This window comes from Odocoileus virginianus, chromosome 3 (genome assembly GCF_023699985.2).
Source record: "Odocoileus virginianus isolate 20LAN1187 ecotype Illinois chromosome 3, Ovbor_1.2, whole genome shotgun sequence".
NCBI classification, from domain to species: domain Eukaryota; kingdom Metazoa; phylum Chordata; class Mammalia; order Artiodactyla; family Cervidae; genus Odocoileus; species Odocoileus virginianus.
The window spans coordinates 13,193,803-13,219,820 of record NC_069676.1 but is presented as its reverse complement, the minus strand read 5'-3'; the positions used below and the strand labels follow the sequence as shown (position 1 = coordinate 13,219,820).

At 51.4% G+C, this 26,018-nt stretch overlaps 1 protein-coding gene across 9 annotated transcripts in view; it reads right to left on the bottom strand.

The window, feature by feature from the left end:
• DNM2 (dynamin 2) overlaps positions 1-26,018 on the bottom strand; it is an 86,588-nt gene that overhangs the window by 22,595 nt on the left and 37,975 nt on the right. For 5 of the 9 annotated variants that reach the window (XM_020902401.2, XM_020902394.2, XM_020902396.2 and 2 more), the window contains 10 exons: positions 21,761-21,910; positions 19,818-20,021; positions 16,915-17,013; positions 13,486-13,646; positions 10,185-10,327; positions 7,610-7,745; positions 6,493-6,560; positions 4,450-4,588; positions 3,314-3,400; positions 1,031-1,101 (listed from right to left, as the gene is read on the bottom strand). In XM_020902401.2, coding sequence (XP_020758060.1) covers positions 1,031-1,101; positions 3,314-3,400; positions 4,450-4,588; positions 6,493-6,560; positions 7,610-7,745; positions 10,185-10,327; positions 13,486-13,646; positions 16,915-17,013; positions 19,818-20,021; positions 21,761-21,910 — 1,258 coding nt within the window. Of the gene's footprint in view, positions 1-1,030; positions 1,102-3,313; positions 3,401-4,449; positions 4,589-5,734; positions 5,874-6,492; positions 6,561-7,609; positions 7,746-10,184; positions 10,328-13,485; positions 13,647-16,914; positions 17,014-19,817; positions 20,022-21,760; positions 21,911-26,018 lie in introns of all 9 variants that reach the window. The other 4 variants (XM_020902402.2, XM_020902395.2, XM_020902397.2 and 1 more) reach the window with 1 other exon arrangement.

Below are 26,018 nucleotides of genomic sequence, written 5' to 3'. Positions count from 1 at the left end.
GAGAACAGCTGAGTGCACTGATAAATGCCTACCCAGCAGACACCTGGACGGGAAGACCCTCTGACCCAGCCTGCTAGCCCAAGACTGGGCTCTGCAGGGCCTGACTCCCTAAGAAGCCTCCCTGTATCTCTAAGGCCAGGCCACAAGGCTACCCTCTGGATTCCCACGGGCCATGCCCAGCCACCACCCTGGCCTGACCACACCATATCTTAACTGCCTGGGTGCACGTCTATCCCTGGCATGGGACCTTCCTTTGAGGGTGGGGACCTGGGTCTGTGCTTGTTCCCTGCTGTAGCACAGGGCCTGGCATAGAGAAAGTACACCAGCAGTATTTGCTAAACAAATAGAAGGAGGCTGGATACCAGCCACCTGTTATTCTACCAGGCTCTGGAAAGAAGACCGTTGTGAGCCATCAGAACGACCTGTGTGACACTCCAGCTTGCTGAGGCAAGGGCCCAGAGGCCACCAGCATTTAGTCTTCCATTCTGCAGAAATCAGAGCTCCCTGCTCTGGGCCCTTGTCTGGGTGCCCTGGAAGGTTCTGGTTCTCAATCTACAGCGTGTGGACAGAAGCCATGCAAACCTGGCAGCATTTCCTGAAGGGCGGCCTCTGGAGCCCTGAGCCCCTGAGATGCTAAGGAAAGGGGCCCAGCGAGCATGGGGGAGTCTGGGAAAGCTTCGTGCGAGTGATCAAAGGCTCTGAGAAGTCCTGCAGCAAGGGAAGCACTGAACACTGGTCAGTCTTGCCCTTTCCTGAAGGGTCTGGTCACAGGGCTGTCCTTTCCTCCTTAAACTAACCATGGGGGTGTTCCACCAGAGGTGCACTGGGGACAAGACTGGACGTTGCTGTTAGCCTAGGAAAGTGTCCAGATGTTCTCCAATGGCCCCTCGATTCACCCAGGGACTCCTGACAGAGAGACCCTCGGGCCTCGGCCCACTGTGGGAATCCCATTCAACTGCCTCTCTCAGGGCCTGACTCTGACGGGGGACAATGGTCCGCCCCACCAGCTGCTGTCTTGAAAAATACATACTTGGCAAATCCAATGAAGTCTTCGTGGTTGGTGTTGATGTAGGACTGCTCGATGTCAATCAGAAGAAGAATCTGGGGGGAAAGGTGGTGGGGGGTTGCTGTGAGTACAGAGCCAAGCCAGAGAGGGGCTGCTGTCAGAGCAATTACCACACCCACCAGCAGGGGGAGCTGGAACTGCACCATTTCCAGGCAGGGCACCCACCCCTTCCCGTAGCCTGGGGACTACTGGGATGGAAAATGGGGCGTGGATGCTTCCAGACCCCACGGCCTCACACTGGGCCAACAGAGCAATGTGGTGGTCATAAGGGCGGCCTCCAAGGCGTGGAGCGAGGCAATAAGGCCCCACGGCAAAGGCTTAACCAAGTCACACTATGTCGTCACATTTAGAGTAGCGCTGGTTGGGAAGATCTCCCGAAGAAGGGAATGGCGACCCACTCCAGGATTCTAGACTGGAGAATCCCACGGACAGAGGAGCCTGGTGGGCTACAGCCCATGGGGTCACAAAGGATCAGACACGACTGAGCAACTAACACTTTCACTTCTTTGGTTTAAGTGCCTCATTAAAACAGCAAAGGAGAGAACTACAGTCAAAATCCTGTGATAAACTGTCATGAGAAAGAATATGGAAAACGACCTACATGTATAACTGAATCATTTTGCTGCTTGGTAGAAATTACCACAACACTGTAAATCAACTCCACTTCTTTAAAATTAAAAACAAACAGCAATAGTAATTTGGTCAGGTAAGGACATTAACATGAAACACACAGACACACACCAGCCAGCTGGGACATCATCTCAGACAAGGCACCAGCTCTCAAACATCCCGGCCCTTTCTATCACTTCACTGTGCCCCTGAACCCTCAGGGATAACGCGGGCCAGGCACGCAGATTTGGGGGACAAATGAGCCAGTCTCTCCTCTACCAATGTCAAGGGGAGAAGGACTGTTCTCAATAAGGTGCTCCCACAACCAGATACAATAGGTGGGTTTATTTCAGTTCCAGTTTGAATAAACAAACAGCTGCCAAACTCCTGGGATAAACCATCATGGAAAAGAATATATATGTGTGTGTGTGTGAATAAACACACATACATAAAAGAATGCAGGAAAGTAAAAGTGTTAGACGCTCAGTTGTGTCTGACTCTTTGTGACCCCATGGACTGTAGCCCCTGCCAGGCTCCTGTGTCCATGGGATTCTTCAGACAGTAATACTGGGTCACCACTCCCTACTTCAGGGGATCTTCCCGACTCGGGGATGGGCTCCAAGTCTCCTGCGCTGCAGGCAGGTTCTTAACCCTCTGAGCCAAATAGTGTATATGTATGTATAACTGAGTCAGTCCGCTCTACAGCAGAGATTGGCACAATGTTGTAAATCAACAACACTTCAATTTTTTAAAATGCGGCAAATCTAAAAAAAGAGAGAGAGAGTAGAGAAAGAAAGAGATAACAGCAGACTGGGAAGAGGTGGCGGGTGGGGGAAATGACCCAGATCAGACGCTGGGCCACATGAAGGCAGACTGGCAGCCCCGGGCCGAGCAGGTGACAGGTAAGACTGGGACTGTGGTTGCGTGGGGATGTCCTACTCTCTACCTTCAGGTGTGCTTGCATGGTCTTCTCAAGACAATGTGAAAACAGATAAAACACCCAAAGGTGTTCCGCTGGGTTACTGCTGACAAGCAGGCTGTGGTCCACCCCTGCCATGAAACACCACTCAGCTGTCCAAGGAGACACTCTGGCAACACTACAAACATCAGGGATGAATCTCGAGAGCGTGGTGCCGAGTGAGGGGAGACAGAATCAAGAGGCTACGACAGCAGGAGTCTGTTCACATGACGCCATGGAAAAGGCAACCAGCAGCCTGGTGGTCACCAGGGCCTGAGGGCTGGGGAGGGACCGACCAAGCGGCTCAGTGATGGGAACTCAGGGGGCGGTGACAGATCCATTCTGCGTGTGGAGTGAAGTGGGGGTGACCTTGCTGTATGTTGCTGTTCAGTCGATCAGTTGTGTCTGACTCTGTGTGACCCCATGGACTGTAGTCCGCCAGGCTCCTCTGCCCATGGGATTTCTCAGACAAGAATACTCCAGTGGGTTGCCATTTCCTTCTCCAGCGGATCTTCCCAACTCAGGGATCAAACCCATGTCTCCTGCATTGCCAGGTGAGTTCTTCACCACTGAGTCACCGGACAGACCACCTTGCTGTGTGCATTTGTCAAAACTCAGGTAACTGTACCACCAAGATCTGCTGCACATAAATTACAAATGTATCAAACAAGAGCCAGTACCTGGTCCTTGGTCCTCCCCTCCCGTTCCCGGATATAAGTGGTGACGATTCGTTCTGTTTCCTCTCGCAATCGGGGGTAGGAGCTGAGCTGGGGGAAAGCAGAGTGGTGACGTTGGCGGGGTCCTCGCGGGGGGCACACAATGTGAGCCAAATGGAGAACATGGTTGGGGGGCTGACATGGGGTGGACCCACCGAGACCCCACCCTGCTCCTATCTCACAGCGGCTGCAGCTATGAGACAAGAAGGGGCGGTGGGGGGACGGTGGGCCAGAGAGCCCGAGTGGATGCCCACGCACAAGCAGAGATGCTTTTCAGAGAATGCGATTCTGAGGTGGCAAGTGGCAGAGAAAGCAAGAGACAGCCATCCAACTGCCTCGAAGTGCTGGGTAAGAGTGAGGACACAGTGTAATCAAAGCCGCTTGGTCACCAGGGCGAGGGGCAGCATCTGGGCCATCTACCTCAGAGGCACTCCCTTGGCAGAACACCATGCCCAAGCACCTTGCCTTAGGGATCCAGTCCTCCGACACCCCCACTGCCCTGGCCTGTGCAATGGCAACCAAACCAATGCACAGAAGCCCACCTTTCACAGTTTGGGCAAAGTCCATGAGTCAGGGGAAAAACTTTTTTTTTTTTTGGTCACACCACATAGCTTGTGGGATTTTAGTTTCCCAATCAGGAATCAAACTCGAGTCCCCTGCAACAGAATTACAGTCCTAACCACTGCACCACCAAGGAATTCTGAAACTTTCTTAAATGCCAGTGATATAAGAACATGCAGATCAGTACACTGGCAAGGTGTTTTATTGCCTCAGTGTTGGTTTGAAAACCCCCTTTCTCAAAGCAGTCCAGTGTTGAGCCTGGACTCTGATCCCTGCTGCAGGTGAGTAAGCGCATCTGGAAACACCGAAGGCCTTCCAGCCGCAGGGGAGGCCCAAACTGCAAAGGTGGATCCCACGTGTGCTTGGACCACCCCCCTGGGTCAGTCAAGGAAAAGCCGAGATGTTGCCAAGCGGCCGCTGGCCCTTGGAAGGGGTGTCCTGCCAAGGCAGTTACCTAGCTGCGTGGGTGAACGCTCAACGATGGGAAGGGGAAGATGGGGAACAGATGCGTATGTGAGAAAAACGAAACCTTCTGTTACCTTCTCGGCACACTTTTTAATGACCGTGGCCAGTTCTGAGACCACGAGGTCAACACACTTCAAACTCGGCTCTTTGAGTTTTACAATCTGTTTTTTCACAATGGCTTCAAAGGCCATGTCGGGGGTGAAGAGCCCCGTCCTGGGTCATGCGGAGGGCAGGACGAGGTAGAAAGACACCCGGGGGCAGTGCAGGCCACACACGCAGGACGGGAGACAGAGAGAGAAGAAACAAGAGTCAGCTGGTTAGTGACATGCACGGAGGAGCCTGTGCCCGCATTTGCCCCGGAAGCTGCTTCGGATCAGGAGGCGTCCTGGGTCCGAGGGGTGGGCAGGGTTTGATTATATAAAAGTGCTACGGGTCAGAGCCAACATCCGAACAACTAAGAGGGTGCAGAGGCCTTGAATTTTTGTATGTGTGAACATCTCTGAACCACTGGGGTGTCTTTCCCCTCCCTGTTTCAATCGAAGAAGCTTAGGAAGCAAATGTGGGCTTTTCCAGACTGAGAACAGAAGGATCAAGCAGAAACTCCTGCCGTGGAAGGCCGACCCAGAGCTCCTCGGCCATGGTGGACGTGCAAGCACAAATCACCCACCAGGAAGCGCTTCAGCTGTTTGGCCAAAGCGTGCGGCCCAGGGAACCAGGCTGGCGGCGGCGCCGATGTGTCCTGCTTGAGTGGGGGCAGCAGCCCGTGAACACCGGCACACAAGTGCAGGTGACCTAGGGGATCTGAGGACTGGGGGCCTGGGGGAACAGCCCCGCTCCTGGGGAGGGGTGGGGAAGCTGGCAGAAGCCAGCAGGGACCAAGCCCAAGCCTGGGCGCTCCTTACATGGGTGGTGTTCGGGCCTTTCTTGCCTGGCTCCGGGAAAGCCTGAGGGCACCCACCAGGCATTTGTCAAGGAGTGAGGGGCAGGGAGGTTCAGGGAGCCTGGCCTCCAGCAGGTGACTCAAGGTCCCTCTCTGCTCCCCAGAAGACAGCAAAGCAACAGCCCAACGGAACCCCCATCAGACACATGCTAAGCTTGGTATCAGGGTCCCAGGGAGCCCTGCCCACCAGTCTGTGGAGACTGGAGGCCTGGACCCCCAGGGCTGCACCCAGGCCGAAACACTCCCGCCCCAGCCTCTGGGAAGAGGTCACATTCTTGGAAACCGAGGCAATCTGGTAAGGGGGTGGGGGGCGGGGGAGACCAGTGGGGCAAAGGCTGAGCAGCACTGGGAGCCTGATACCAAGCACCCATAGCCCCGTTTCCACAAGGCCAGGAGTCACCCTGCCAACGGTCCAATACCTTACTGGTACACTGCCTAACTGTATTGATTAGCTCCTGGATAACCAGGTCGACACATTTCAGACAGGGCTCTTTCAGCTTGACGACCTGCTTTTTCACAATGGCCTCGAATGCCAAGTCCGGGGTGAAGAGCCCGGTCCTGAAAGCATCCGAACCCGGGGGCAGGGGAGATAAGTCGGAGAGAAACACAGCACGGTCAGCATCTCACAGGCACGGGCCGGGTTCCCGGGACAGCCCAGGTCACGCAGGTCAGGGGGGCGGAGGCCTGTGTCCGCTACCCGGAACCCCCCACCCAGGGCGATCCGAGGACCCCACGGCCATGCGAGACTAGAGTAAGGGAGCCGTGATTTTTGTTGCAAGACAGCGGGGACCCAGGAGGTTCACAGGGCCCCCGTGACAGGGACAAATAAATGCTGGGTTCCTATGACCCAGTGCCGCAGCTCTGGCTCCCCCCCCCACACCCCCAGGGCAAATGTGCAGTGAGGTTTCTGCCTTGGCTGGTGACTGGGCCCTTGAACCAATGCTGAACACTGGGCAGTGGACAGCCCCGGGGCCTTCAATAGATAAACAGAACTAAGCACATCCACCTCGAGTACCCTTGGAGACCCAGAGGGAAAGACTTACAGCTACTGCAACCCCCCCCCACCCCGCCTTCAGTCCTCACATTTGGGGTACCCAGAGGTTCAGGGGGACTGATTGGCTCTAGGGTGACACCATGGAGATGGAGGGAACATGGTGCCTCTCCCCGAGGAACTTGCCTGACTCCGTGGATATTTTTAATGGCGTAGCTGATCTCCCGTCTTAAGTCTTTCTCATCGAACTCCATCTGAGAAAAGACAAACCAAACATATGCAAGGAGGGACCCGGGGGACCCCCCAATTCAGGTCTGTATCTGGGGACTGTTACCTCCTGTGTACCATTTGTAGTCACATGGTAGGATATTTGATTGGTCAAAAATGTTTAAAAATGTTAAAACTCAGTTTCAGCAAGGATGCTCTGAAACTAACACTCTTACTCTGTTGGAAGAAAAATCGACTTATACACACACTCTTCTGGGCTATATGGCAGGACAAATTAAAAACCTCTAAAAACATACTTCTACTACCACCAAGTAGTTTTAAGTGCACTGGGAATTTATCTTGAGCAATGAATTAAGAATTAGCTAAATTCCCAAAACAATCTGTAAGTGCTAAAAAAATGTGCAACGCACTTAAATGCCCCCAAATGGGAGACTAGTTAAAAAAGAAGATAGTGTTTTGCCATTGACGGTGCATGAAATGTAGATACTAATTTGGAATGATGGCAATTATGTGAAAAAAGCATATAAAGAAGCATAATTTGTTCTTTTCTCCTTTCAGCTTTTGCTCTTCTTCTGAAAATAACATGACTGGTTTTTACAAAGATGTTATGTGCTCACTGTAAAACCTGTACAACTTCCAGCAATTAAAACAAAAAGAAAAACCTCTTAATTCCAGCACCCAGAGCTGACATTTCGTGAACATCCTTGCAGATCTGTCTCCGCAAAGACACCCATCTCACTGGGCGTGTATGATTTCATATGAAGGATATTATTTATAACAACTGTTATGTTCTGGTGCCCAGGCTGGCTCCATAGTCTTTTTCCCTTTCAATGGGGACATTTTCCCAGGTGAATTTACCTGTATGTTCTATGTATTTTGCAAAGAGCATGTATTCAGAGGAAAATGATGGAGCTTTTCATATGACTCTGCTGGAAATCACTAAGCTCAGAGAAGGAGGCCCGTGGGGTTTGCAGGTGGGAGCTCAAGACCTCACAGCCTGGGAGGAAGCCAGGTTCAAGGTCAACTGAGCAGGTGGGTCAAGGTTGGGCAGAGGGCCCGGCCCGCGCAGCGCTACCTTCACCAGCTCGAAGGGAAATCGCTCGTGGAAGATGCGATTAATCCGGGCACCCCCAGAGAGCTCCAGTGTGTCCACTTGGTCTCCAGAGCCCTCGATCCTCTTCTCAAAGTCCACCCCAAACTGCTGGACCATCCTGTGAGGAAAGAGAAAATCTGAATGTCAAAGCAGAGGTACTGACACAGCTCTGGAATTATGTCCCAAGTTGAGTCATGGCTTACTTTCCTCCTTTTATTTTTTTGGGAACAAAATGTATGTGTGGGTCAAAAAAACAGACAAAATCCAGGCGCTGTCGAGGGCAAGCACTCGCTACATGCCAGGCCCCTTCCACAGGCCTACTGTGATCATTCATTCATTGAACTGGGGACGTGAGGGGCAGTTATCACTCCCTTTTGCAAAAGAGTGAGGTGTGGGGGAGGTGGGGATCACAGCTCAGCAACCTCTGCTCTGAGGTTTGGCCTGATCCAGCAGGACTGTGATATTTAAATGGAGCACCTCCACACCACTTGGGTGGCTTCCTCCAGTTCCTACCACCTCCTAGTCTGTTTGGGGCAGACCCTACCACTGATGGGCTATGAGGCCTTGGACAGGTGGGTTTGCCCTCTAAGCCTCAGTTTCTCCATCTCTGTAAGGATATTTAAGGAGTTTTAAGATTTTATCAACTCAAAAAAGGCATCAATCTCAAAATGCACTATTAGCCTGGACACCCCACAAAAAAAGAAACATGCCGTCAATGAATAGTAATCCACCTGAAACTTGCTTTCAGAGAAGTGAAGATTTTTTTAGTGTACACATAATTCATGAAATGTGGTAAAACCACGCCTGGCCCCTTAGAATGCAGCCCAGCCCTTAAAAAGTGTCTCAAGAGTATTGCTGATTAAGGCTGTGACGAAGTGAGTGGTAAAGAACTAGGATATTTATTAGTGTTATGGTTGTCTTTAGCATTTCTAACTGTTTTACCCCAGTCCTCTGCACTGTCCTAGGAATACATTAAGGCTGTATATTGTCACCCTGCTTATTTAACTTATATGCATAGTACATCATGAGAAACACTGGGCTGGAGGAAGCACAAGCTGGAATCAAGATTGCCAGGAAAAACATCAATAGCCTCAGATATGCAGATGGCACCATCCTTATGTCAGAAAGTGAAGAACGAGCCTCTTGATGAAAGTTAAAGTGGACAGTGAAAAAGTTGGCTTAAAGCTCAATATTCAGAAAACTAAGATCATGTCATCCAGTCCCATCACTTCGTGGCAAATAGATGGGGAAACAGTAAAAACAGTGGGTGACTTTATTTTTGGGGGCTCCAAAATCACTGCAGGTGGTGACTGCAGCCATGAAATTAAAAGACGCCTACTCCTTGGAAGGAAAGTTATGACCAACCTAGACAGCATATTAAAAAGCAGAGACATTACTTTGCCAACAAAGGTCCGTCTAGCCAAGGCTATGGTTTTTCCAGTGGTCATGTGTGGATGTGACAGTTGGACTGTGAAGAAAGTTGAGCGCCAAAGAATTGATGCTCTTGGAACTGTGATGGTGGAGAAGACTCTTGAGAGTCCCTTGAACTGCAAGGAGAGCCAACCAGTCCATTCTAAAGGAGATCAGTCCTGGGTGTTAATTGGAAGGCCTGATGTTGAAGCTGCAACTTCAATACTTAGGCCACCTGATGCGAAGAGCTGACTCATTTGAAAAGACCCTGATGCTGGGAAAGATTGAAGGCGGGAGAAGAAGTGGACGACAGGATGAGATGGCTGGATGGCATCACCGACTCAATGGACATGAGTTTGAGTAAACTCCAGGAGTTGGTAATGGACAGGGAGGCCTGGCGTGCTGCAGTCCATGGGGTCGCAAAGAGTCAGACACGACTGAGCGACTGAACTGAACTGAAGCAGGAGTAGCTGGCACAAGGCACGGCACCCTCCCCCCATGTCTGTTCTCCCTGCAGCCTCCAGGGGGCGCCCATGAACACCTGAGTCAGGACAGGTCCTACCAGGGCTCAGAACACTCCATGGCTCCCACCTTACTCAGAGCAAAAACTAAGTCCTCCCCGTGGCCTACGAGGCCCTGCAGGGCCTACCCTGTCCCCTCCTGGGCCTCATTTCTTCCTACTCTCCCCTCGCTCACTCCACTCCAGCCACGTGGGCCTTCTCCAACATACTGGATGCAATCCTGCCTCAGGGCCTTTGCACTGGCCAGGCCCCCACCCCCAGGACTGCACAGCCCCTTCCTCACCTCTTCAGGTCTCTGCCTGACTCTTCACTGACCACTTGATTTTAAACAGCACCCTAAGCCTACCCTGGCACTCTCCAGCCCCTTCCCCACTTTGACATTTTGCCATTTCACAGATTATTCACATAGTCTTATTTACTTTTCTTGTCTCATCCCTCTCCCCTCCTCTTTCTGAGCACATGGGGAGTCTGCCCCACACACTGGAGCAACCCTGGTGTTCAGAACAGAGCCCAGAACACAGGAGGTTCTGGTGAAGGGTTTGCTGAACAGACAGATGGATGGATGGGTGGGGAGCCTGTGGCTGGGAGGAGGCCCTTGGGCGCCAGGCTGGGGGAGGGGCACGTACTGCAGCAGAGCTTTGGTCTTGCGTGTGGGGTCATCGGGCCGGAAGTTCTTGTACTCCTCCACCTCCTTCTCCAGGGACAGCAGCTGGCTCTGCAGCTTGCTGCGCAGGGCCGGCAGCGATTCCCGGATGTGGTTGGTCAGTTGCTGTGGGAGAGAGGTCAGAGGTCAGCATAGGCAGGATGCTGAGAAGGGGCAGCCCTGCTCCATCCCCAGCCTCAAGGGACGAATGGAAACTCCGAGCAGCAGAGAAGATGACACAGCCTGGTCCACAGCAGTGCAAGGCTGCAGACAGCCCACGGGGACCTGGGAGAGGGCAGATCAACTGGGCCGTGCACACATTGGTCAAGACGGCAGGACCCAAGTGCTGGCCGTGAACAGCCAGTGTCGCTCACTGGAAAACAAAACAAAGTCTAGGAGGGACTTCCCTGGTGGTCCAGTGGTTAAAAATCTACCTTCCACTGCAGGGGTCAGGGGTTTGATCCCTGGTTGGGGAACTAAGATTCCACAGGTTGTGAGGCAACAAAGCCTGCGTGCCACAACTAAGACCTGATGCAGCCAAAGAAATAAATAAATGAAGTTTTAAAGACTACGAGGCCACTGCAGGACCCAGGCACGGGAGGACTGACAGAGAGGCCATGGTGTATGGACAGACCACAGGAATGGGCCCTACAAACTATGACAGAAACAGCTCACTGAAAAAGGCGCAGGACACATGTAGGATGTGATCCCTTCTGAGAAGATGGGGAGAAAGCGAGAACACATTTTTATCTGCACAGAGTGCAGGATGGTTCATGAGGGTCATGAGGACCCTTACCGCAGACTCCCCTCTATTGTTTGGTTTTTAACCATGGGGACTTGTTTGTTATTCACAAACTTTAAAAGGAGGCAGCGGTGCAGAAAAGATTAGGTAGTGAGCCTTGAGATTAGCTGTTCAAGAAAAACCTAGGCAGAGACTTCCCTGATGGTCCAGTGGTTAGAACTCCTCGCTTCCACTGCAATGGGCATGGGTTCCATCCCTGATCAGGGAACCGAAGTCCGGCAGGCCACATGGCATGGCCAAAACAGAAAAAAGTCAGATACAGAGCAGCCGGTAAATATATTAACTGTTCAGGTGGCAAGAAGGAAGACAGAAAGGACAGAATAGGAAAAGAGAGGAGGCGGGGCGTGCGGGGTGAGCAGGCAGGAGGGAGGCCAGCAGTCCAGGCACATCGGCCCCTCCAGTGTTTATAGTCTTGAGAAAGCAGCCCAGGAAGTGGCGACACGGGCCGCCTGGGGGTGGTAGCGGGGGAGCCTGTCACAGCATGGGAGGAAGTGGAACATTCATTGTATCCGGACTGTCTTTTTAAAAATACTCTTTCAAAAGAGAAAGAGAAAAGGAATGAAAAAAATAAATAAAAGCCATAAAATCAACTCAAACCACCCAAATGGAAATGCACTGCTGTGTGGCCATCTGTCCTACAAGACAAAAAAAAAAGGCAAACTATCTATTGATGTAGGAAAAAGGTGTGAAGGAGCCTCACGCATCGTGGCATGAATCTGACAGTCACCCCAAAAACCTCTGTGACTGGGCGCCCCCTCCTGGGGGAGCTGCAGGTCCCCAAGGGTGGCAGTCCACTCTGGTCCCTGTCGCCTTTCTGGGGCATGATCCTAAACAGGGTCATGGGGCAATAGAGGGGCAGGGGAACCCTGTTCTGGGAAGCACCAGGATGTGGGCCCAGGCTCCCAGGAGGCCAGCTGGGCTCTCAGAGGAGGCCCCAGGCACCTGTGGGCAGTTTTACTTCCCTTCCCCTCCTCCCGCCCCTCTGCCCAGACAGACCCCCGCTTCCTTTCCTGCAGGGCCCCTCCCACCAGACACTCACTTCCCTGTTGGTTCTCCTGAGAGGTATGCTCTGCCTTTGCACCCTCTGCCAGGCCTCATCACTTCCTAAGACTTGAAGTGTTTCTAGCCTTTATCTGGGGATTTGTCCTGAGTCAGTACCCCCAATCAGAAATATGCCTTCCCCTGGCACTTCCCTGGTGGTCCAGAGGTTAAGATTCTGTGCTTCCACTGCAAGGGCACAGGTTCGATCCTTGGTCAGGTAACTAAGATCCCACATGCCATGTGGAGTGGCCAAAAAAAAAAAGAGAGAAATATGCTTTTTCCCCAGGATAGGGCCCAGCTCCCCTGCTGGCATGGTGTCCCACTGCAGGCGGGAAGAACTTTTACACTGTTACCCTGAGGCCAGAGGTGCTACTATATAGCACCAAGGGGGGATAACCCATAACCCCAAGGCCACGGAGGACCACACTGCCTGCTACACCACAGCTACATAACCCCACATAGGGGATTTTACTCTCAGAGAACCTGGCACATATGCAAAACAATGCTATTAAACAGCAGCCCAATAGCTTCTCGCCTTTGGGCTAAGATCAAGTGTAAACATTAGCCCTTTATTGACTGGGAGCCTCAGAGACCAGCCACGAGGCTCTCCAAAAAGAGCCTGGCTAAACAGACAAGGGTCCATCTGTTCAGAGGCTTCTACAGGGCCACGAAAAAGAGTGAAGAAGGCTTCTATAGGGACAGAACTCTAGGAGATACTGTTGAGTTAAAAAAAAGAAAAGGAAATGGGGGGCATCCATGACTGTGGATAAAGGGGGAAATGTGCTTCTCAGAAGTCCTTTCTGCGCTCATGGGCAGAGAGAAACTCAGGCAGTGTTAACAGTGGTGGGTGGGAGGCAGGGGGCACACGGCATTTCACTGTATCTTTCTGAATCTGCCTGCTAGTGCAGGAGACAGAGGTTCAATCCCTGGTCCGGGAAGATACCACATGTCGCAGAGCAACTGAGTCCGTGAGCCACAAGTACGGGCTCAGTGCTCTAGAGCCCATGGTCCGCAGCAAGAGAACTCACTGCAATGAGAAGCCCGTGCACTGCAACCAGAGAGTAGACCCCTGCTCAGCGCCATAAGAGAAAAGGCCACACAGCCACAAGGACCCAGTGCAGCCAAATTAAATAAATAAGCTACTTAAAAAAAAAAAAAAAGGAATACACGTATGTATAACTGAGCTGCTTTGCTGCACAGAAGAAACCAACATAACATCGTAAACCAACTATACTTCAATAAAAATTTTAAAAAACGGTAACAATAGTAGTGATGGTAATAATAATACCAATACTGACTCTCCTCTAGGCACTGATTCAAATGTTCACTGAACCCAACTTTGCTAAAATGAGTGCTGCTCTAGACTAACGCCAGCACCACTGTGGAAGGCAGCCGTTTTGCAGTGCACAGCCTGAGCAACTGCACAAAATCCTCACCGTACCTGATTCAGAGTCTTCTGCAGGTGCGGGGTTCCCATGCGGTCAGCTATGTGCCGGTAGGCTGGGTGGGAGAGGAAAAACTTCCTCTCAGCTGCCAGCGCTGTGCGGATGTCCTTCTTGCCCTCAATATCCTTCTGGCTGCGGTTGACCACTCCAATGTAGCCTGTGAAGAGAGAGGGTCAGGTCATGGCAGTGCCTGGAAAGTCCAGGAACCCAGATGCCCACTACAGGCCAGCCATGGGACTGGGCAACATGCTGGTGTAGACATGGATCCCGCCCTACAAGTCACTCACAGATGAGGTGACAAACCTTATGAATTACTCAGAGGCAACACTGAGAATGCAAACACAGAGCAACATGAGTGTTCGGAGGAAGGAGAGATTACATTCAGCCTGATGAGAGGGGCTGGAGAGAGAAAAGCTCGGGAGGAGATGAAATCCATAATCTGAGTTTTAAAGACAGAAAACAGTATGTGAAAAAGAAGGCCAATGGGAAAAGGTGATTGTTCCAGATATTAGTACTTATTCTAAAGCCATTATATCTGGGGACTTAGCTGGCGGTCCAGTTAAGACCCTGCGTTTCCAATGTGGAGGGCACAGGTTTGACTCCTGGTCAGGGAACTAAGATCCACAAGGATATCAAACAGTCAATCCTAAAGGAAATCAACCCTGAATATTCATTAGAAGGACTAATGCTAAAGGTGAAGCTCCAATACTTTGGCCACCTGATGCGAGGAGCTGACTCACTGGAAAAGACCTTGATGCTGGGAAAGACTGAGGGCAGGAGGAGAACAGGGTGACAGATGATGAGATGACTGGATGGCATCACCGACTCGATGGACATGAATCTGAGCAAGCTCTGGGAAACAGTGGAGAACAGGGGAGCCTGGCGTGCTACAGTCCATGGGGTCCCAAAGAGTCAAATACAACTTAGTGACTAAACAACAACGGTTGGCAAAGAAACAAAGTCTGGTGGCCACCAAAGTGAACTCTCTAGGGATTCATAGATTTCCACATAAAACATAACTGGAAGTACTTGAATGGGTGGTTTTTCAACATTACTGTATTTGTATTAAAATTGTCTGAACAGAACATAAGCAACAATTAATTCTAAGTGTAAGAGAAGTGGGGCTTATACAGGAGGGGGTTGGGAGCCAGGTTCCGAAATGACAGTTTAAGGTACCATTCGGGAATTTTCTTTAAACACAAAAAACCACTTTTAGCATAAGAAAACTACTTTGAAAAGAGGATCTACAATATTTGGACATAAAGGAGTTGGAAGAGGATGAGCGAAGAGGGATTCAAACAGCCAGGAGCCCCGAGTGTGGACACAAGGCACCCCGCCGCACGGGTGCACAAATGGGCGTCGTGGGAAGCAGAAAACAGCCTGGTGGCCAACACATGGGAGGTGCTGAGTCAACAGGTGTTACTGTTGTCCATATGATGAAAGGTGGAAAGGTCAACTGGGCCTAGGGCGAAAGGATAGACACACATATCTGTACCCCCTTCTCTTAGTGAGGACCTCCTCTTTGGAGAGGAGGGGCGCGGCACTAGCCAACTATCCTGCCGAGTCTTGTGCAGACCTGATGGTTTTCGTCCTCTCTGGATCTATCATCAAGTCCACCTTCCAGATGAGGGAAGCGAGGTAGGCCAAGGAGGGGCCCCTTGCCCACATGGTCACATGGAGGATCAGTGGCAGCAAGGTGCGAACCCAGATTAGTGCGAAGGGCAAAGAGCAAGGGGCAGAGATGGTGTCTGGCTTGTTTTGTGGTTCCTTTTGCTAACTCAAGAAAGAAGGATCCAGGGACTTCCCTGGTGGTCTAGTGGTTAAGAAGCCAGCTTGCTATGCAGGGGACACGGGTTCAATCACTGGCCCGGGAGGATTCCACATGCCTTGGGGCCACTAGGCAATGACTCCCGAAGCCTATGCGCCTGCAGCCTGTGCTCCGTGACAAGAGAAGCCACTGAGAAGCAATGAGAAGGCCGAGCATCACAACTGGAGAGTAGGCCCCGCTCACCTCAACCAGAGAAAAGCCCATGCAGCAAGGAAGACCCAGCCCAGCCCAAAATAAATAAAACAGAATGAATAAATAAAAATTCTTGAAAAAAATAAATAAATAAAAATAAAAATTCTTTAAAAATCTGAAGCTCCACTAAACACGAGACTGACCAGCCTCTGTCTAGATCTAATTACTGGTTTACAAGGACTATAATTGGCCAGATCTCGAGCAAGGCGCACAGATCAAATGGCCGGAGGGGGAAGTCATTGGAATAGAAACATAGGTGTTTATGTGTCAAATGACAGGGTGCCTGGATTTGCTTCATAATCCCCCAAGAAGGGAAGAACAACAGGAGAGGATATTCAGGATAGTGATGATTAGCTGTGTGTGATGAGCAACAAGGCTGGTCTGGGGGGAACACCTCACATTTTTCTCTCCACATGAGAAAATGCTTAATAGCGAGTACTGAACACTAAAAGGCACAGGGACTTCTCCGGTGTCCAGTGGTTAAGATTCTGCCTGCCAACACAGGGGATGTAGGTTTGATCCCTGGTCGGGGAGCTAAGATTCCACATGCCTCGTGGCCAAAATCCCAAAAAGAAAAAAAAAGAAGAGGAAGAAGAAATATTGTTAACAAATTCAGTAAAGACTTAAAAAAAATGGTCCCTGTCCAAAAGAAAAAAAAATCTAAGAAAAGAAAAGTTATAAATCCTCGGGAACTCTTAGGAAGGAGAGCCAGAGTAGTAACTATGGGGAGAAACTCAGTGATGAGTGATTTCGGTTTTCTTCTCCTGGACACTTCTTTTTGTTCCCCAAATGAGTAGCTCTTCATCGTATAACCGAAAAAAGAATGTACACACATCGGAAGAAAAAGCTAGAGCTTCCCTGGTGGTCCAGTGGTTAAGAATCTGCCTGCCAATGCAGGTGACACAGGCTCGACCCCCTGGTCCAGGAAGATTGCACATGCGACGGAGTAACTAAGCCCATGTCACACAACTGCTGAAGCCTGTGCACCCCAGAGCCTATGCTCCAGAACAAGAAAAGCCACTGCAGGGAGAAGCCTGCGCACTGCAGCGAAGAGTAGCCCCCGCTTGTCGCTACAATTAGAGAAAGCCCACATGCAGCAGTGAAGACCCAGCACGGCCAAAAAATAAAATCTTTTTTTTTTTTTTTTAAAAGAAAAAGCTACATGCGTTCACTTGGGCAGAGAAAAAGGGTCTACAATGGGATTAAGAAGCAGTTTCTTCTGGGCAGTGGGGAAGTGGGGTGGTAAATGAATTTGTGAGCATTTGCTGAGGTTTCAGGCAAGACAACAACCAAACAAGTCATTTTCCAAAAGCAGAGGTGCCCCAGCTCTCCTGTGGCTCAAGTCTACCCATCTTGATCAACCCCCTGCCCCCACCTCATGACCCCTAGACCCCCTGGGCCGCACCTCTTCTCAAGGGGAGTAGCTTGTTCTCCAGGACGTCCCTGGCATCTGTGCCTTCATCCATCAGGTCGAGTTTGGTGATGACGCCGATGGTCCGCAGGCCTGAAAGAGCACAGAGATCAGAGGGCACCATGAGCAAGGAGCTCATGGAAGCCTTGAACTTGGCCATGGAACCCTAGGCCACCTGGAGTCCAGCTGGGCCCCCACTTCCAGATCATGTGACCTGAGAGAAGCCATGACGTCACCTGCCTAGACACTAGTTTCCCTCTTGTCAAATGAAGGCAGTAACACACCCATCTCAGAGGTGTGTCCATGACAATAAACCTGGCACAGGGCACATGTTCAATCAATCAATGCTGGCCATTGTCGGTCATGTGTACGACCAGTCTTGCTGCTGCAGAATCGGGGGGCAACCTTATCAAACATGAACCCAGGTCAGTATCTCCATGCTGTGCTTTCTGAGTGGCACGCAGAGATCCAACGTAACACGCCAACCTGAGACAACTGTTTCCAGGGTTATCTCTCATATGAATGGCCAGAATGACACTGTGGACACCATCCTGTGGAATTCCTGCTCATCCCAAATTGTCCCAAACTGCCCTGAATCGAGGGAACCCTGCCAACCAACTGTCCCCCACTGGTGCCCGAGGGACCCCCCCCATGTTAGCCGTGTGTGTGTGAGACGCATGCAGGGGACAGAGGGAAGCCCAGGGAGGTCTCTGGGGGGGGTGCTAAAGTGGGCATTAAGCAGGTGCCAATTGTGCCCCCCCCCCGGTGTGCCCACCTGCCCACATTCTGCTGTGAGATCATGAGCTGGCATCACCTTTGCGGAGGTCAAAGGAACCACCACTGCAAACACCCACAAAGCTTGTGTGGGGTGGGGAGGGGAGACGCAGCCCGGGGTAGAGGGATGTGATGTGATTGGGGGAGGGGAGGTCAAAGATCAGAAAGAACTCAAATGTTCAAGAACAAAAGAAAGGAAGCAGTAGGCTGTCCGATGGATGGCTACCGACTGATGTCCCCACGGCAAGAGGCAAACACACTCACACAACAGGAAAACAAAGGAAGGTCATCCCATTTTCTTTTCATCTCATTTGTTAACACGTGAGCTTATGGGGCTTCCCCAGTGACTCAGATGGTAAAGAATCCACCTGCCATGGAGGAGACCCAGCTTCGATTCCTGGATAGGGAAGATCCCCTGGAGAAGGGAATGGCAACCTAATCCAGTATTCTTGCCTGGAGAAATCCAAGGACAGAGGACCCTGGCGGGCTACAGTCCATGGGGTGGCCAAGAGTTGGACACGACTGAGTGACTAACACTTTGACATGGAAGAACAAACTCTGAAAGAATGCTTGCCAAGTGGGGCCACCAGCATCTGCAGGGGGAGAGGAGCTGTCAGTTTAGGGTCTGATGTGACAATGGTGACATTTCACAACAGTGACATTTAGGGGTAACCATCATGAATACTTTCAAAGTTAGACAGCTACTTTTTTTCAGGAAGAAGGTCAGCAACTAGTTCACCAATGATGCTTAACCATTTTCATCCCTACTTCCTTGCTGCCTGGTCAGCCTCTTCAGTTATAGTCACAACCATGTCCTGGTACTGGACATGAGGGACAAGGAGGGCCTGGGGGGCTAAGGGCAGGGGGTGTCCTCCCAGGGAAGTGAACCTGGATGACCTTGGGGGTGGAGCTGGCAGAGCCCTGAGCTTCGAGAAGCTCGTGGTCCAAGGCAAGAAAGGAGCCACCTTCACTGACCGTCTCCCAGGCCTGTGAACCGGGTAGTATGAGCCACAGAGCCTGTCTTCCTCAGCTCCTCACTGGTCCCTAACTGCTTCCAGAATGCTGTGGGATTCCAGCAGTCGGCAGACAATTCGGAAAATGTATTTGTGTGTGTGTCAGACTCTGCTAACCCTCCATCACTGTCAAAATACACCCAACTCCCCACCGCAGCCCAAAGACCCAAGGCCCAAAGACTGGCCAAGCCACTCCCAGCAGCCTCCCCATCTTGTCCTTTAGCTCACTCTGCTCCAGCCACACCAGCCTTCCCACTGTGTCCTGGGCACCCCAGCCTCTTCAGCAACCACTGTCTGTATTCCTGGACTTTGCCTCTTTTCATACTTCTGGTCCTGCCTAAAACCCCCATCTTCAGAGGCCTCAGGCCACCCCCTTCCACCCCAGACTCTTTCAATGGGCTCCATTTTCTCCTAGTGCTTACCACTACCTGAAGTTATCCCACGTGCATATTTCCTTGTTGGAGTCTGTTGCTCCCACTGGTGGCAGGGCTCCCTGTCAACTCTGTCCCATGCAGGGTCCCCAAGGCTGTAACAGATCCCGACACACAGCCAGGGCTTAATTGACATTTATTGAATGAATTCCCAGAGCCAGAGATGACCCAGAGATGCCCAAGTCTCCACCACTCCCTACTGCCCCACTGGCTTCACTACCTCATCATCCTTTCACCTTTCCCACTGGCCCCTGAGCACTGATGCAGAGACCCCCGGTCCTCTTGGCAGCTCTCTAAATCAGGACTGCAGTTCTTATTTCAACAGGAGGGACAAAGCCTCAAGGGGGAAGAATAACTTCTCAAAGTGGGATCTGGACTCCCATCTGTGCCCAAAGAGGCCTGCATTCTTCCTACACCCAACTCCCCACACCAGCTCTCTGCGCAGGCAAAGCAGGGACCAGCTTGCCAAGGGGGGATGCCGCCCACCATACACTGGCCTCCCAGTGGACACCTCCTAGAACAGCTGGCCCTCATGGGAAATGCAGTGTCCCAGGCCTTTTCTAGGGGAAACTGTGAGTCAAAGAGATCGCCAGTGATGCGGAGTTGAGAATGTGGGGCAAGTCGAGATGCTAAGAAATGTGGGGAAGAGGGAGCTGCTGCCATTGGGCTTGGTGGGTACCTTGAGGATCGACCTCCTTGGCCAGCTTGAGGGCGTCTGAGTTGGCCAGGTCCATGTTGGCAGGGGTGACGGCAAGGATGAGGCTGCTCTCCCGGCTGATGAACTGCAAGATCATGTCCTTGATCTGGTACTCGATATCCTGGGGCTGGTCCCCCACGGGCACCTTGGTGATGCCTGGGAGGTCGATGAGGGTCAGGTTCAACACTACGGGGGAAATCAGAGAGAGAGGCCGTCAAGAGCTGGGCGCAGGGGAGGCGTGCACAGCCCTGGAGAGACCTGGCCTGCTTCCCCCAGTGCTGGGCATCAGGCCTCAGGATTATTCCTGTGTTTCAACTGGATCCCACCTCTTGACTCGGTAACTCCCTCCTAGGGTCCCATCCTATGGACACTCCCTCTGTACTCTATTTCAGTGAGACAGTTTTGTTTTCTTTTTAAATATTTATTTGAGTGCATTGGGTCTTAGTTGCAGCATGTGGGATCTAGTTCCCCGACCAGGGATCGAACCTGGGACCCCTACACCGGGAGCTCGGAATTTTAGCCACTAGACCATCAGAGAAGTTCCAGTTTGTTTTTTAGTGAAGTCACTGTTATTTTTTTCTTATTGAACTATTGCTAAAGTACAATACTGTATGAGTTTCAGGCATATAATACAGTGATTCACAATCTTTAAAGGTTATGTTCCATCTATAATTATTCTTAGCAATACCATTTTAAATCTGGATACCTGCATGTGTAGATTGGAACTGCTCTCAAAGGTTAAATAACTTTCAGCACGTTGATTCAGTCAATATTCAATATCAATTAAAAGCAAAAAAGAAGATTCTCTGGTAAGAAACACACTCTGAGGGACTATCCTGGTGTCTCAGTGGTTAAGACTCTGTGCTCCCAATGAAGGGGGTATGGGTTTGATCCCTGGTAGGTGATTAAGATGCCACATGCCCACATACTATGTGGTATGGCCAAAAAAATAAAAACGCATTTGAAGATGCACTCATACAAGAAAAGAGACATCAATAACTTTTCTATCAGGCTACGATTTGAGTAAAAGTAGCAAAACACACATATGTGACGTACACACATATTCATAATTGCCTACATATGCACTGTATAGCATTTGAAAAACATGAAATATATCTGTAATTTTGAAAGTAATTTTTTGAAAGTAGATTTTTGCTGGATATACCTTTTTTATAACTTCTGAATATGCATCATGCACAGGAATCATTTATTTGAAAATAAATATATTAAAAAACTCATCACAGGGACTTCGCTGGGGGTCCAGTGGTTAAGACTCCACCCCACAATGCAGGGGGCACGGGTTCAATCCCTGGCTGGGGAACTAAGGTCCCACACACTGTGGGGTGTGGCCAAAAATTTTTAAATAAGATAAATAAAAGTTCATATACAAAAAAAAAAATCATAAAGAACCCATACTGAGGTGTTAGAAGTCGGCTGGTATATTCAACAAACACCATTTAAGTCAGCAGTCCATGCTGCTGAATCAGAGGCTGTGTGTGGCTACAGGCTGCCTGTTCTGTTTACACGATGCAGTTTTAAAATCTGGACCTTATGCAGCAAAATCTGGCTTTCTGCCTCCTCTCGAGGAACCAGAAGACCTGGCTGCCTTGGGCTGGCATCACTGGGTGGACTAGATTTACCGGGGAGCCAAGCTGTGGTTACTCCCTTAAAATGGATATACGTGCTCCAATTAATTCTCCCCACGCCCCACCACCCCCGACAGTCTCCCTGGCATGCTGTTTTTATTGGAGCCGAGGTCGATTTCTCCATACCACGTTCCTATCAGATGTGGATCAAGAGGGCTCTGTGTATGTGTGAGGAAAACCAGGAGGAGGCGTATTCTTCATGAGAGTGAGGCTGCCCCAACCCGTGACTGACCCACTGTCAGCTTTCCCCAGCCCAAGTGAGGGGTCTTTGCTTCCTACCGTGTGGCGAGTAGACCCGCAGGTTAATGGGCACTGGGGAGATGCCTTTGTTGGTCCCCGTGACCCTGTCAGTCTCCGCTTCGATCTCCTGTCGGACTTCCTCAAAGTCTGTAAACTTTCTGGACTTGCAGTGCAAAAATTCGGCATATTCTGAAAAGGGAAGAAAGATGCTCCAAGTGAGAAAGAGAAGCAGTCTTGCTGTGGAGGGTTGGGGGGAACCAGATGGCCTCCTGGGAAAAGAGCTTTGTCAAGTAGAGAAAGTGAAGACTCATTCACAGGCCCTCCAGGAAACTGGGGAGCAATGGATTCATTCTCTTAACAGGTATTTGAGGGGGGCCCTCCCACAGATAGCGCTCCCTTCTAGACCTCGGCTACTCCACAAGGTGAAAAGTGGCAAAAATGCTGACTCTGTGGAATGCACATTCTCATGAAGCATTTTGCAGAACTACATAGTTTAAGTCATGACATATTACAAGTAAAACAAAAATAAAAAGCCCCACAAAAACCAGCATCCAACAGCTGGGTGTGACCAGAAATTACTCTTTATTCTTTATTGACCTGCATCCCTTGGAGCACTGGGATGGATGACTGATGAAGCTTTTGCTCTGGTGTTAAACATGAGATAGTCCTGGATGGTGACACAGAACCTCCCTCGTGTGGGTCACAGGCTAAAGCTGCTGCCCTGATGGGATGCTAAGCCACCAGCGCCCTCCAGGGTAGCAAGATCCCCGGCGCATGTCCCTGGGACTCACCATTCTCCTTCCCCAAGGCACCCCCACCACGGCTGGCCTCACCAAAGCCCTTCTCGCTATCCTTCCTTCCTTCCTGGCTGTTCATGGGGCCCTTAGACATGACCCTCTCAGAAGAAATGCTTTCTGGCCTCTTCAGGCCTTCTAAGCCCGAGGTGTCTGAAAGCCATTACTGACACTGAGATGAAGGGGAATAAAGAAGTAACTAGAGGAGTTTCTTTGGTGGTCCAGTGAGAACCCGCCTTCCAGTGCAGGGGACACGGGTACAATCCCTGTTTGGGGAACCATGATCCCACATGCCTCGGGGCAACTGAGCCCACACACCCCAAATGAAGATCCCACGTGCTGCAGCTAAGACCTGGTGCGGCCAAATAAATAAATAAAATCAATATATATTAAAAAAAAAAAAAAAACAGACTAATGACAGTGCTGGTCCTGTCATCAAGGTAGAGAAATCCAAAGCAGAGATGTGGGTAAAGCAGGAAGAAAAAAAAACTTTTACTGCAGGACACAGGTGCTGAGTTGATGGGTGTTCACTATACAATTTCTGACTTTTCCATATATCTGAATTTCATAGTAAATGTTGGAGTAGGGGGAACCTTCTAGGCCCAGAGATCATGGCTCCTGCAAGTGATGCTACAAAGAGGGAAATAAGTTTGGCTGGCAAACAGCCTAAAGAGCTAGCTCATGACAGAGATGCGAAGATGTGCACTGCTTCTCAGCATAAAAAACTGGAAATAGCCTTCATGTCCACCAGGAGGAAACCTGGCTACACAAATCTCAGCACAGACATAGCTACAGCTGCATCAGAACAAAGGATGGAGAAAGAGCCCTGCAACAGAGAAAGGCCAGGCAGGTCGAGAATCTCTGCCCGGAGGCATAACACAGCAGAAAGTCATGAGTGCAAGGTCTGTCATTCCATTTGTCACCTAACAAATGCTTGCTTCCTCTGGCCAGGCCCTGTCTGTGGTCCCATTTGCTCTTCACAAATCAGCAGCTTAGCAGGTAGGCATCTCCACGATGCCCATATCACAGATGGGAAAACTGAGGCCAAAGGGGGGTGAAGCAAGCTGGCTCAAGTTCACCAGTGGAGCTGGGATTTGGAGCTCAGATAATCTGTCTTCAGGTAGTGGCTCTCAAGTCACAGGGGCTTCCTGAGGCCATAGGCAGACTCTGCACCTCTAACCTCCGTTGCAGGGGTCAGGGGACTGTGTGGGCTCAGATCAATACAGACACTGGTCACCGGGAAGCAAGGCACTGAGGAGAGTGGTTGGAGAGTGCGGCATCAACCACCCCACCCCCATCAGCTGACCCAGTTCCCAAGGACGGTCGGGCTCCAGCCCTCCACGGGAACAGGAGGAAATCCTCGGCTACTCTCAGCTGCTCTTCCTGCAGCCACCTGCAAAAATGGAACGGTCCTCCAACCCCCACAGCAAACCTCAGTTCTCTTCCGGTTCAAGGCCGAGGGCTCAGCATTCGCAAGAGACCCCTTCCCCTTTCAGGAGTGCAGGGGGATGGAAGACAGGAACAGGGTTGGGGACCAGGACATGGGCGCTGTCCCTTGCAAAACCTCTGCCCTGCCAGGCCTGCTGCAGCTCACTTCCTCCTCCAGGGCCTGCCTGCCTGCTGCCTCTTCCAGGGAGCCTTTCCTGACTCCACATCACCAGGCACGCCATCCTGCATTTTGGCATTTTCCTCTCCTGTCAGAGCCAGGTTCTGTTTAGGGGACCCAGCAGGTGCTGGCAGCCTCCCCTTCTGCCAGCCCCTTTGTGCGAGTCAAAGATGAGCAGGAGATGTACTAGAAAGCCATGACATCTTCCCCACAAGGTCAGTGGACAGCAGACATCATACGCTCTGTGCCCAAGCGGAAGGTCCAGGAGTCAGCCAGGCTCATCCCTCACCGCCTGCCTTCTCTCCCTGGGCTCCTCGTCACTTGAGGACCATGTGCCAGACTCCAGCATCAGACCAAGGTAAGAAAGCTCCTACAATCATGCTTTCCCACCACCCCTGAGCACTGACCCTCTTAAAGCCAGAGCCCGGCCACCTCTCCGTGAAATCTTCCAGAGCTCCCACCTCACCCCAATAAGACCTAGTCTTTACCAACACCACAGAGCCCTACTAAGTTTCCTCCCCCCACTTCTGATCTCAACTCACGCCCCGCCAGCCACACGGGCTTATTTGGTTTCTCACTCCAAGCCCTTGAATTCCTGCCTCAGGGCCTTTGCACTGGCTCTTCTCTCTGCCTGCGGACACCCACATGGGTCCCTTCCTCTCCTCCTTCAGGTTTCTCTCCAGGGTTCATCTTCTCCAACTCCCAAGTAAGACAACAGAGCTCCTCAGTTGCCTTCCCCTCTCCCTTCCTTAGGGTCCTCCAAGTACCCACCACCTTCTAATATGGTGGACCTTGTCAGCCTGTGCATTTCCTCTGATCCCCAGGAGAAGGTCAACCTACAGTGCAGGGATCTGAATCTGTGCTGTTCTGTGTCCGGGGCACAGGGCTCTGAGCGCACAGTAGGCGCTCTGCAACCACATGCACAACCAAAATGCTGCTGGAAGGGCAACACGGCCCCTGCTTCCGCTTCTGGGAGGTGGCCCAGCGCCCCCACGGTCACCAAGTGGGACACCAGGAGGCTGGACAGGAACAGGGTCCGGTTGGGTCATCTGCCGTCTTCCCAATGCACTTCCTGTCAACACAGGCCCAACCCAGAGCCAGGAGCCTGGCCTGATGGGGGAGACAGGCTTGGCATGAGCAAGTCATAGCAGGTGCCTGGGGAGCTCAGCCAAGAGCCCCAACATACCAGGAACCAGGACGGGCCTCCTAGAGGGGGTGGGCAGAGGTGGTATCCACCTCATCTCTCTGAAATGAAGACCTTCCCCCAGGCCCTGAGGAGGCTCCGGACCCAGCGGGGTCTAAGGGAGATAAAGCACAGGGGTGTCCCCAGTGGCCAGGCTACCCCTCTGTGCCTCAGTTTCCCCATGAGGAAAGTTAAGATATGATGCAGGTAGGGATGTCCCTGGCAGCCCAGTAGTTAAGACGCCGCACTTCCAATGCAGGGGACACGGGTGCAATCCTTGTCCGGGAACTGAGGTCCTACATGCAGAGTGGTGCAGCCAAACAATTTTTTAAAAAATGCCAACAAAATTAAAAAAAAGACAAACAGGCAGAGTGCTCAGCCTGCGGCTCCACAGCTCTATAAATGCTTGGAGGCTGGAGAAAATTTTTGCCACCCTGGCCACTGCCAGGTCTCTGCCTGCATTGATCCCCGGGCCTTCCTACAGAAGTGGTCTCTCTGTCCCCACAGCGGCTATAGCCTTTTCAAACCTTCCCTTCCTCGTGCTCAGAACACTGCCAGTCCCTTGGGTCTCTGGCCCCTGCCATAACATTTGGACAGCCCCAACAACCACCCATCCACTGCAGCCCTGGAGCGCTTCCCTGGCAGGAGGGCCAGGCGTGTGGGATCAGGTCCCGGGCCTGGAATACAGCAGGAAGAGCCCTCATCCGGCCGTCG